This window comes from Mus musculus, chromosome 6 (assembly GCF_000001635.26).
Source record: "Mus musculus strain C57BL/6J chromosome 6, GRCm38.p6 C57BL/6J".
In the NCBI taxonomy this organism is placed as follows: Eukaryota; Metazoa; Chordata; class Mammalia; order Rodentia; family Muridae; genus Mus; species Mus musculus.
The window spans coordinates 49,129,722-49,142,544 of NC_000072.6; the positions used below are offsets into that span (position 1 = coordinate 49,129,722).

The window sequence follows — 12,823 nt, forward strand, 5'->3', positions numbered from 1 at the left end:
AACAAGGAAAACTAAGAAGTTAAACGTGTTAAAAGCTTCAATTTCACTTATGAAATTAAGTAAAATTACCACAACCACTTTCTCCTGCTAGACTGGCAAGGTTTCAGAAAGCCCTGGGAGAATATAGAGAAGCAGTTACACAATTCAAGCAAGTCTAAGCTCTATGAAGATCACACAGTTAAAAACATAGGTCTGGAGCTAGCAGGATGCTCTGTGGGTGAAGGTGTTTTCTGCACACGTCTGATGACCTAAGTCCAACCCACAGAATACACATAAAGGTCTTCACTGACCTTTACATAGTCTACGACAAAGAACTGGCTCTATACAGTTATTCTCTGACCTCTATGTGATCACAGAGACACACTTCCTCTCTCTTTCCCCCTTTCACCTTCCCCACCCACCTCCACACACGCCCCAAATCAATTTTTAAATATATGTTCTATTTTAATTTATCCTATAGATATGCTCATATACATGTTAATATATACATATATGTGATTATATAGAACAGATATATAATATCTACAAAATGATATAATATATATAAAATATCTACAAAACTGATTTTCTACACTGTTTATAACTGGAAAAAAAAAGTGAATTTTTTAAGTACCAAATTTGGACTTAGTTAACTAAGGCATTACATATTCCTATAATCACATTTTATGCATTTAGGGAAATAAATTTACAGAGGCATATTTAAATATACAAAACAGTAGTTACTGTGAAAAAAGTGAGCAAACCACATGTCTCTGCCTTGCTTGTGGCTGCCTCACAGAGGCCAAGGTCACTGCAGCATTGCTGGAAGGAGGGAAGCCCCACACATCTCTACTGCTTAGACATCCTGACTCAGAACACCATCAATGTAAGAGTCCCATTTGAGTCATACAAGTCTCCATCTTCCTCCCTAGCTTCTTTCCTTTTCTAGTAGTCCCATGACTGCTGCCTTTGGAGAACAACCTAGCTGAACTCTGAATCAGAGAGAGAGAGAGAGAGAGAGAGAGAGAGAGAGAGAGAGAGAGAGAGAGAGAAGAAGAAGAAGAAGAAGAAGGAGGAGGAGGAGGAGGAGGAGGAGGAGGAGGAGGAGGAGGGGGAGGGAGGGGGAGAGGGAGGGAGGGAGGGAAAGAAGGAAGGAAAGGAAAAAAGGAGAAGAAGACGAAGACAACTTTTGGAATGTGTTAAATTAATTTCTTGAAAATGTTTAAGATGTATTATTTCATGTGACTGTATGTTCGAAGTTGCCAGAGGTGTCAGATCCTCCTTCAACAAGAGTTACAGAAAGATATGGGCTACACATGTGGTTGTTGGCCCCCTTTGGTCCCACAGATACACTTCTATTTTCACATCGTGAATGCAAACACAATCTTATATTAAATACCTAGTAACCATAAATGAAATGTAACATATTCATATTCCTCATACTAGCTTAATTCACTTTTATGATCTCTAACTGAATCCATTTTCCTATAAATCATGTAACTTCATCATTTTATGCCTTTAAAAAATTCACTGTGTGCGCCAGATAGGGTGGCACACTCCACTGATTCCAACATTCAGGACCCAGAGGCAGGTGGATCTCTGAGATCGAGGCCAGACTGATTGAGGCCAGACTGATCTACAGAGCAGGTTCCAGGATACCTACACAGTGAAACCCTGTCTCAAACAAACAAACAAACAAGCAGTAACAACAACAAACAAACAAACAAACAAAAAGTTCACTATGTATATACACCCACCACTCCTTCCTTGTGCATTCCTGTTTTTGGATACCTCTGCCTGCTCCAATCCTAGCTATGTGAATAACGCTGGAATAAACAGAGTAGTAAAAAAATAGAGTAGTAGATCTAGGCCAAACGCCATATATTGATTACCATACTGGCTGAACAACAGCAAGAGGCAGGCTTTTCTTCTGCTCACAACATTTGTTATGTGGGTTTTTTGATTTTGTTGTTTGTTTGTTTGTTTGTTTGTTTAATGGTTGATCTTCTAACTAGGAGAGACAGAATTCCGACATAGTGGTGGCTTTACATCGAATCACTAGTAAAGTGAGCTCTTTATTGGCTGTCTGTAGCTCCTCTTTGGAGAGTGGTCATTTCCTGACTGTATTGTTTGGCTTCTCGCTCAGTTTTTTTTTTTTTAATTTCATTGTATAAGACATTATCTAATCTAAATATGTATCTAGATATTACTCCTGTGTCAAATGAATAGCCAGCAAAGACTTTGTACTTAGGTAAACTGCCTCAGGGTGCCACTGCGTCTCTCAGGAGGGCCCACTGTTCCGTGCTAACCGCGCTGCCCGTTCGGAAAGCCCTTGCCTGCATCCGTCAGCTGGTGATGTGATGCTCCAGCACTGTGCTCCATGGCCAGGATCACTCTTTTCATCCAGGGTCTTTTATGGTTCCGTATATTATGACACAGACTGAGTTAAGCTTACAGATTTCTTTTAGTAGTATAGCCAGTTTGTTTCACAGTATCAATTACCCAGTCTACGAATATGTAAAGTCTTTCCATCTTCTAGTGTCTTCAATTTCTTTTGAGTGTTTTAAATTTTTTGTTGTAGGTCTTTTTCGGGTTTTTCTTTTCCAGAAAAGCTAAATACTTTTATTGTTTTAATTTTGTTTTATTCTATCTGCCTGTCTTTCCCTTTTTAATTAATTTATTTATTCACTTTACATCCCAATCACAGGCCCCTCCCTTCTCTCCTCCTATTCCTAGCCTCCTCCCCTCCCCTCCTTAACTAATCCCCTCTTCTCCTCAGAGGAGAGCCCCTCCCTGCCCATCCCCCAAGCTAAGCATATCCTTCCCCACTGAGGCCAGAAAAGGCAGCCCAGTTTGGGGGGGAGGGGAGGATCCGCAAGCACCTGACAGAGTCCTTGTCAGGGACAGCCCCTGCTCCAGTGGTTGGGACACACACATGAAGACTAAGCTGTACATATTTGTAGGGCCTAGCTCCAGCCCATGCCTGCTCTTTAACTGGTAGTTCAGTCTCTGTAAGTCCCCACGGGGCCCAGATTAATTGACTCTGTAGATCTTCTTATAGTGTCCTTGACCTCTCCGGCTTGCTCAATCCTGTCCCCCAACTCTTCCACAAGGCTCTGTGAGCTCTGCCTAACGTTTGGCTATGGTCTCTGCATCTGTTTCCATCACCTGCTGGATGAAGCCTCTCAGGAGACAGCTATGCTAGGCTCCGGTGTGCAAGCATGGCTGAGTATCATTAACAGTGCCAGGGATTGGTTCTCACACTCGGCCAGTCATTGGCTAACTTGCTTGGTTTTGCTTCCTTGGTTAGGTTTATCCAAAGGTATTTTATTTAGTTAGTCATTGGCTATTGTGAATGGGATTATTTCCCTGGTTTCTTCCTCAGTCTGGCTGTCATTGGCATACAGGACGGCGCCTGACTTTTTTTTAATGCTATATTTTGTGTCCTGCTACTTTGCTCAAGGTGGTTAAGGGTTTTCTTTAAGGGTTTTCCGGTGGAGTCTTTAGAGTTTTACATGTAGGACAGTAAGATCTACCAGTGAGGATAGTCCAGCTTCCTATTGGATTTGTAAAGCCTATTCTCCTCTCTAGTTTGAGTGTTCTAATAAAGACTTCAAGCTCTGGCTGAATAAGCGCAGAGAACCCAGCTCTTGTACTTGGTTTTAATGGAAATGCTTTGAGGTTTTCTCCACCGAGTATGGCAGGCTGACATGATAGCCTGTATTAGGCTGAGATGTACTCCTTCTAGTTCTAGTATACTCAGGGCTTTCTCATGAAGAGATGTTGTATTTTTGTCAAAAGCCTTTCCTGCATGTATGGAAATGAATGATTAGCACATGTTGACACGTCAGCACACATCTGGAGTGGAGCCGAGCTAATGGAGCACCTGGGACACTTAATGATTTTCCAAATATTTGATTGAGAAATGTCGCATCTATATTTATCAGGAGGGAATGCTGTAACTCTCTCTTTATCTAGCTTGGGTATGCACTTAGTACTAGCTTGATAGCGTTTGGTAGCCTTCTCACATTTTCTAATTTATGGACTAGTTTGAGGAGCACTAGTCTTCCTCAAACAGATGACAGGACTCAGCAGTGGGCCTGTCTGAGCCTGAATGCTTTTAGCCAGGGGACTTTCTTATTAGTGTTTCAGTCTCGCTGGCTGTTACAGATCTACTTAAAATCTTCATGTCATCTTAGTTTAACTTTGTTTGATGATAAGCATATAGACAAATGTCCATTTCTACTAGGTTTTCCAACTCAGTGGAATATGTGGCTTTTTTTTTTTAAGTAACTTCAAATGATTTTCTTAATTTCAATGATATCTTCTATAATGTCTCCTTTTTCAATTAAGTCTTTTTTTAAAATACATATTTTTATGTTATGTGCATTGGTGTTTTTTCTGTTTGTGTGTGTGTGTGTGTCTGTGTCTGTGTCTGTGTGTGTAAGGGTACCACCCTGCTCTCATGGTCCAGGCTGAGCTATCAAAGGCAGTGTCTGTGGGCCCCTTATTTTCTCTCCAATTGCTGGCAAAGTTATCATGGGTTGATCCAAAAGCTGTCAGTTGCAAGTTGCATTGGTTCAGTGTCTGCTCAGTTAGTGGACTGTGTAATCATGACCAACTCCAGGGAGGAAAATGACAACATTTAAGTGTTGATAGTTTAACACAGTGCTAAAGCACCAAAGAATCAGGAGGCAAATTACATATCTTGGAAAAATATTCCAGCCCTTTGTGCAAATAGGTTGTAGTTTAGCTTCATACAGCACTCCGAAAATGGTATTAAAGATAAATTAAAAATGGAACAAACCTTAAATCTATGAAGATTTTCAATAGCAATACAGACTTTAGAAGACATTAATTATAGAGTCAAAACATACAAAGTTTCCTTTTATGACCCACCAGCCCATCTTCAATTTAGAGGACTACACAATGTAAGTGACTGTAATAACTTAACCTAGTTAATACAGATAGATAAGAAATTTCAGGCTGCTTACTGTCTAGCTTGGTCCTTACTGGAATAGGTTACATTTACAACTGCCGTTTCCGAATCCGTGTTCACTGGGGAGAAGAGAAAAACAGAGAATTGGTTAGTTTCTTCCCACTTCCTTCCTTTTATAAATTTAAAAGCAATTCAGAAGACAGGTACCTTGCTCACAGCTCTCCACCACTCCATACTGGACTAGTAAACTATCCAGCACCTAGCAGGAGGGGAGAGAAAATCGTTAAGTTTTTAGTTTCCCAAGATATTAACAGGGCAGGAATATGCTCTCAAATCGCAAATCATCATGATGGAAAGTCAAAAGAATGAACTGGGGCTTTGAGTTACAGAACCACAGGGAACAAACTCACTGCTTCTCTCTCTGCTAACAGGCCTGCCCGTTCCCCGTCCCAGCCTGCACGAACTCATTTCTGGTGGGTACCTGCTGCCCTCAGCAAACTTGGGAGCAGCTACAGAGCTGTGGAGGCACAGGGTAAGTACATGCTATTTCTCATACATGGCTCTTACTTCCTGCGTGAATTCAAGATCATAAGATGAGGCCTACATTAAAGAGTCTATCTGTAAGATGGTCCTTTCCAAAGAACTTCCTTTTATAGCTCCACTGAATCTAGCAGGTCAAGGTAAGGACAAGGCACACAGTGAATCAAAGCACACTGCGGCAGCTGTCAGCATGCAGAGTTTACAAAGGGGGGGTGAACATTTCTAGATCTGAACATGAGTGGAAATCGTAAATACGAAGCTGTCTCCTCTCTCCTGAGCTGTCTACTGTTCTGAGAGAGAAGCTACTAAGTAGTAATTATAGGTTCATTTTAACAAGAACTGGGGCTCTGTCTCATCATACAAGCCAGCTTCCACTGCTCTTAGCTTCCCAGCGCCCCCCAAATGTTAAGCAAAATTAGTGTTTATGTATCTACAGAAAATTACTTATTAATTTAATTGCCTGAAGTTGTTCTCTGGCCCCAGGACACAGTGAACTCTTAAGAGGCACACTACATTTTAAAGGTAATTTCCTACTTCATCAGGGTTCCTTCCTTCTTAAGCACTTTTCAAAGGATACTTCACCTTTTGTGGTATAGTTTGTGCATCTGCCTACTGGCTGTCTGGGAATGTGCTTTCTTCTTCGAGGAAGGTTGACTTCTAACTTGTTAACAGAATGCCTACTTCTTTTTTTCCTTTGAGACAGGGTCTCACATAACTCAGGCTGGCCTCTCACTCGCTATGGAGCTGTAATGTGGATATGCTGAAAGTCAAGGCAGTATAAGGGTGGTTGTGATGGAGAAGAGCAGGCAGCAAGGGATAATTAGCTATTTAATATGTTTACTTAATCACTCCGAGTTCTTTCTGAAAGCAATTTGCTCAGTAATTAAATATATTAGCTCTTAGTTTCACTTCTGCCACCTCAACTTTACTGCTCCAGAGACAAAGTCTTGTGGCCCATGGACAACGCAGTTAAAACCTACAAAACAAAACCAGTGGAGCCAACATCCTCCAGAGGCTCCATGGGCAAAGGAGCCAAGCCTCCCCTCTGCAGGGGGTGTATGATATGCACTTACACATGTGTGCATGCAGGATGCATATGTGCAATATGTACATACAAATACACATACATGTACAAGTAAAATTTGAAGTTTAAGAAATATATATATCCCATTTTTATTACATATTATTTTATTAGGTGTCACATATTCAAAACGAAACATCTTAGGCAATAGCAACACACATGAGTTTCAGAATAGCCAGGGCTACACAGGAAAACCCTGACTTTAAAAAAAAAAATTTTTCTTGTATTCCCAAGAATAAGTAAATGCTGCTGGTTTCTGAGTGTACTATATAAGATTTGCCAACCACTACACTAATAATGGAAAGTTTCATGGTATATAGATCATATTCAAACAAACACGACTTTAAAATAAAACTAAAACAGACAAAATTGTAATTCTTTAAAAAAGGAAAAGAAAAAGAAAAGGTCCGGCATTAATCTTGGTATTTAGTTGTGAACAAATTAACAACATAACTGGGTACCATGTGGGAAGTTTGCATCCAGGCTACAGAGGGGTTCAGTGGGTCCTTGGTGCCTTAGACATTTTTATGGGCAAATCTAGGGATAATCGTGACTCAGAGAGGAGGGAGGTGCCAATGGCCTGATCACCCTTCAGGCTGGGCGAGCTGAATGGTGCCTTTAATCCCAGCACCCAGGAGGCAGAAGCAAGTGAGTTTGAGAGCAGCCCTGGCTACATAAGGTAAATCAGCCCTGGCCAAGAGTACCGGTATCTCCTTCTAATTTGGCCTGTCCTGCTTATCAAGTAGGAAGATGTGCTACGTGCCTGCCTGTGGTTTCTTCTTAGCTGAACTCCTTTTCATTCAATATCGTTGAGCATTCTCTCCCTTCCCCCCACATCCCTCACCTAGTTCTATAATATCTCCACAAATATCTCACAAACCAGAATCCACACTTAAGTGAATTTACTTCACTCACACTGGATTGGAAATATTTCTTCATGCCTAGTGAAGTTTAAAACCCCACTGAAGAGGGAAGAAGGCACAAGGCAAGCTAAGGCTCAGAAGTCACTTAGGGCTCAAAATCACCCAAAAATACAGGACCTCTGTTTTACATTGTTCACCCAAAAGCACAAATAGAAAAGAAAGTTGCATGATCCATGCAAAGGTTATTGCTTTCTGAACATGGTGGTGAAGAATCGAGGTCATGTTGCTCAGAGGTAGCGCATGCCTTTAATCTCAGCACTCACACGGCAGAGGCAAGAGGATCTCAGGAAGTTTGGGGCCAGCCTGCTCTATAAAGCAAGTTTCATGACGGCCAGGACTATTACACAGAGGAAACAAAAAACAAAACAAAACAAAACAAGACAATCAAACAAAACAACAAAAACATATCAATACCATTCACAACAGCCTAGAGCAGAAACGACCTCAACATCTATCAGCTGATGAGTGACGAAGAAAACATGGTACTCTCGTATAAAGAACCATCATTTGGTCATAAAAGGAAGCATTTACATATACTACAGCCTAGGTGAATCTTGAAAGTAGTACGTTAAACGCCGGAAGCCAGGCACACTGTCTGACTCCACCTGTATGAATGTCTAGACTACCAAATCCCATAGAGGCACAAGGCAGACAACTGGTTGCTAAAAGAAGGGGCAGAGGGAAAATGGCCAGCAACATCTGGAGGTTCTTTCTGTGTTCAAAAAACTTTCTAAAGTCACAATGGTGATTGGAAAGAAACAGTGACGCACTAAAAACCATTGCACTGTGCATGCTAAAGGGGGACTGCATTGTTCCTGAACTCCATCTCAACAAAGCTGTTGAGTATTACTGAAGGTCAACAAATGACACAAAATTTGACATATTTTGATATTGTACATTGATGTGTACCAGTTTCCTTGAGATCAAAAGGATCTCCCATCATGGAAGAAGCTCCTTAAAAACATAATAAGGTAAAGAATTCAATAGCTTCAGGAAGTCCCTGAAACTGACCTGATTCACTCGGCCCCTCCCTGCCAGAGTAAACAATAAAAGCCTCAGATTCAACAGAGCTGAGCTGCAAACAAGACTGTGAGTCCAGACCAGCTGCGGGGAAGAAGCAGAAACAGCTAGGCTGGCTTAATTAAAGAGGTTTATACCAACTGAGGCACCTAGATAGGACACTCCCCAACACCCTCCAACCCACTGTGCTGCAGTCTGTGCAGTGGGCTCCTGGTCCCCAGCTTTGTGAGCTGCCACCCATGCTGGGGCGGGCTTTTGGTAATGCAGCTGTCTTTGAGTCATTTCTGCTCCTGGAACTAACCCCTCACTCACATTCCTGTATGTAACCCCCTAAAACTCACTGGTTCACCAAGTCAGACTTTGGTAGTATCTGTACTTTGGTCTGTTGTGGATTCCCTTATCTGAGGTAAGCAGACGTGTGTATTGTGTCTCCCCAAGAAAAGTTTAGTCACACAACATGCCTTTACACATCAAACCATCACAGTCATCACAAAAGCAATTTCCTCGTGTGTCTCTTCAGCCCAGTGGGGCCATTTATTCTTATCTCCCTATGATTATCTCAATAGAGCTGGAACTACGCACGCACGCAGCGCAGCTCGAGCTCCAATGTTGTCAGCCTTCCTCTGCTTCCCTAGCCTCAGCTCCACCTCCTCCAAACTGTGATGCAGCCGATCCACCAGGCGCAGGAAGTGCACGGCGCTCAGCCAAGACCTTCTCCTGTGTTGCTGCTGCTTTCATGCAGCTCCTCGTGCTGTCTGACCACGAGGCCAGCATGCTTGCCTCCAGCCCAACTGTCCTCCTGCCAGAAGTTACATAACCCAAAGGGATTCCAAGTCACTGGTGTGCGCTGTCCATACTTTAGCATGGCTGTGTGTGTGTGACCCCAATACCTATGCTACAGCCATATTTTCAAAATTGAGTGGTAAAGTGACTGTCTCTGATTTTCTCCATGTCTGTCTCATTTTATCATGTCCTTCTTTATCTTTCCTTACCCACCATACTGGCAGTTCCTACACTTGGTGATGGTGTTAGCAGGTGTGTGTGGCAGTGCCCTCCTCTTCGCCATCACACTAGCTGTTAAAGCTGGCAGGTAATACCTACCATATGCAGGTGGCTCACCCCTTGTCTGTTTCCCATGCTACAGTTCTCTTTACTTTTCACATGGCGGTGGGACCAATGGGAAAATACTGGCATGACAGTCTCTGTGCCAATCCAGACCAGCAGTTGCCCGACACCTCTTCTCCAAAGATGTACTAACCTCTAAGGGTGAGAGACAAGCTCATGGCTTACATCTGCTTACTCCATGCCCACCTAATAAAGACTGAAACGTTAAAAGGAAGACACAAAATAGTGTCTGTGTCTACTGTAGTGACACAGCTATAACCCCAGTATACAGGAGGCTGAGGCAAGAGAACATTCAAGAGTTTGAGGCCAAACTACATCATATAATAAAATCCTGTTTTTAAAAAAGACTTCTATAAATAATCATCCCAAGTGAGGTAACCCAGACCCAGAAAGACAAGCATGTTACATACGTGTGTGTGTGTGTGTGTGTGTGTGTGTGTGTGTGTGTGTGTGGCTTGATGTTCTTATGGGAATCCTAACAGTGGGAGCAGGGCTGTCCATGACTTGTCTACTTATGGAACCCTTTTCCCCTTATTGGGTTCCCTTGTCCAGCCTTGATGTGATGGTATGTGCCTAGGCTCACTGTAGCTTGTTATGACCTGTTTGGTTGATGTCCCTGGGAGGCCTGCTGTTTTGGGGGGGGGGGGGACTTGGGGAGAGGGAAGAGAGGGAAGAGAAGTAGTCTCAGTCTGTATGTAATATATGAAGAAAAAGATAATAATAATAATAATAATTAAAAAGGCTTTTGTCCTGAGTGCAAAGAAAGCTGATCTTCAATTCCATTAAAATTCCTTGGAAATTTAAGCTAACAGGTGCACTTATTACAGACTCATGAAAAGGAAGCAGTAGTCTCTGCACCCACGCCATAGTGAAATTTAAGTACAACTCAAAGGGGCACCCACACATGACTCTCCTGCTTCTGGTCACATGACTGAGTGCTAACTGCCCTCCTCAGCTGCTTAGAGGATCTAACCAGTGAAAGTTAGGTTTTGGGGGTGGGTGGGTATGGGGGACTTTTGGTATAGCATTGGAAATGTAAATGAGCTAAATACCTAATAAAAAATGGAAAAAAAAGAAAGAAAGAAAGAAAGAAAGAAAGAAAGAAAGAAAGTAAGTTAGGTTTTCCAGAAGTCTGTGTGAGCTCAGGAGGGCTTTGCCCTGATACTGAGCCACTGATAGCCTTCCGATACTAAAATTAGTTTTAGATACTAGGGATGGCTCATCACAGACACGGGTTACTCCTCCTGTCAAAAGAGGTGGGAACCATGTCCATAGAAGCTGCTCTTCAGAGCTAGGGGTGAGCAAAGGAACGTTCTTCAGATGCACCTAACACTGCCTCAGGAATAGGCCCAAGGCCTCTGTTGTTGCATCTCTGAAAAGACTACATATATAACAAAAAGCACTTACACAGTGCAGGTCTCAGGAACTGTTTCTAGTAACTACTAACCCAAATAAACAAAATAAAGGCTTCACCTAATTATTTCTCTAAACTATCACCAGCACAGTACTTTGGCTAAGACGTCTCTTACAGCAAGTCTGAGGATGGCTTTTAGGTTGGGAAGTCTTGCCCTCACAGAGCATTGGCAGCACAGCACCCCGATCACCAGGAAAGCCCTCCTGAGCTCACACAGACTTCTGGAAAACCTACCTTTCACTAGTTAGATCCTCGAAGCAGGTGAGGATGAGGCAGTGAGCACTCAGTCATGTGCTCAGAAGAAGAGTCACCTTCCCCGAAGACCCGCCCACCATCATCTCTGAGGTCCTAAGAAAGGGCATCCCGCACTCCCATGTTTCCACTGAGCCATGCTGGCTTTAAAACCCTGAGTGAGCATGTCACACCCTCGTCCCAATCCCTGCAAGTACCACTCACATGACCTGCTCATCCTGTTTTGCATATGATACCCTCTGCATTGCACCAGCTGTCCTTGGCTTTCAATTGTGCTGTCTGGAAGCAGACCTGTCCATCACTCACTCCACACATTCTCACAAGGTACCAGCAGCTCATTCTGCAGCTAGAGAAACGATGGTAGGGAGGCTTCACAGTGCTAGTCAACCCCAGCTGTCGGGTTCTGCTCACTCCAGTAACTGAGCCCATAGAGACAGTGGTGGTCAGGCGTGGAGAGCAAGCAAATGGAGCAACCTCTGAAAGGTCACGGGCTTCTCTCAGGGATGAAGAGATGGTTCTACAATTAATGGTGGTCACACAACACACTAACACCTGACTGTACATGGCGGTTTATTGTATAAGGTGCAAATTTTACCCAACTTCGTTAAGAGACATGTGTGTTTATGTTTACATATCTATGCACACCCAGAGTAGCGTGCTTCACTCCTCTTCACACTTGTATATACAGTTCTGTTTTACACCCTTAAATACACTCTTATTTGCTCCTCCAAATGTGAGTGATGTCTCCATTATAGATGTATGAGCTGGGGTGGGATTTAAAGTAACTGGCTGAAGCATGGCCTTTCTCACCTTTTCCCCCTGACCATCTGAATAATCCACATTGCTGAATTATTCAAGTGCCTCAGGACATCTCCAGGGCCAACTGTTACCAGTACCTTTTCCTTCACCCCCACCTTGAGTCACCGTCCCCCCCACAGGAGAATTTAAGAGACAGGACAGTGGTGACAGTCTGGCCCCTTCCAGGCCTCAGCCCCTAAACCCAAAGATGAGAGATGGGAGAATTCTACAATTAGCCAGCATGGTGGCACAAACCTCTAATTCTTGAATTTGACAAGCTTTGACATGAGGACTGGGATTCAGGAACTGGACTATATAGTAAGACCTTAACTCAAGGTCTAAAAACCCTAAACATCAAACAACTCAGAAGCCGCTAACTTAGTCCTTAACAACTAGCAAAGCAAACCCACTGCCCGGGAAAGGGGATGGTAGGGAGCAGAGGCAAAGCCTAATCGTGCGGTGGGTGTCTCAGTGGCAGAGAACTTGCCTGGCATGTGTGGGGCCCTGAGTGCACCCCTAGATTGGCCAAGGGAAGAGAAAGAAGTTCAGTTATAATCCTTACATAACTCTGGGTAAAATCTCTGTTCTGTATACCCAGTGAAATTCTGTTGGAGAAAGCAATTTTTCATTTGCAAGCAGTTATCAGTTGCATATAGCTTCTAGGTTAGGGGTGGGGGGCTTGTATTCACTTCCGCTCTCGGCACTGGGATCCCATCAGGTCCAGACTTGCGCAGACTCTGTGAGGCAGGTTC

The 12,823-nt window shown here is 43.1% G+C and overlaps 2 protein-coding genes across 6 annotated transcripts in view; one reads left to right on the forward strand and one right to left on the reverse strand.

Annotated features, from left to right (window-relative positions):
- Malsu1 (mitochondrial assembly of ribosomal large subunit 1) overlaps window positions 1–9,423 on the forward strand; it is a 65,350-nt gene extending 55,927 nt beyond the window's left edge. For both annotated transcript variants that reach the window (XM_006506721.1, XM_011241499.2), the window contains 2 exons: window positions 5,350–5,450; window positions 9,049–9,423. In XM_006506721.1, the coding sequence (XP_006506784.1) occupies window positions 5,350–5,450; window positions 9,049–9,117 (170 nt within the window). In that variant the 3' untranslated portion in view covers window positions 9,118–9,423. The remainder of the gene's footprint in view (window positions 1–5,349; window positions 5,451–9,048) is intronic.
- Window positions 1–12,823, reverse strand: part of Igf2bp3 (insulin-like growth factor 2 mRNA binding protein 3) — a 130,252-nt gene that overhangs the window by 44,504 nt on the left and 72,925 nt on the right. For all 4 annotated transcript variants that reach the window (XR_377421.4, XM_030255148.1, NM_023670.3 and 1 more), the window contains 2 exons: window positions 5,126–5,177; window positions 4,974–5,037 (listed from right to left, as the gene is read on the reverse strand). Coding sequence is in view for 2 of the 4 variants with exons in the window: in NM_023670.3 (NP_076159.3) it covers window positions 4,974–5,037; window positions 5,126–5,177 (116 nt within the window). In the remaining 2 variants the exon portion in view is untranslated. The remainder of the gene's footprint in view (window positions 1–4,973; window positions 5,038–5,125; window positions 5,178–12,823) is intronic.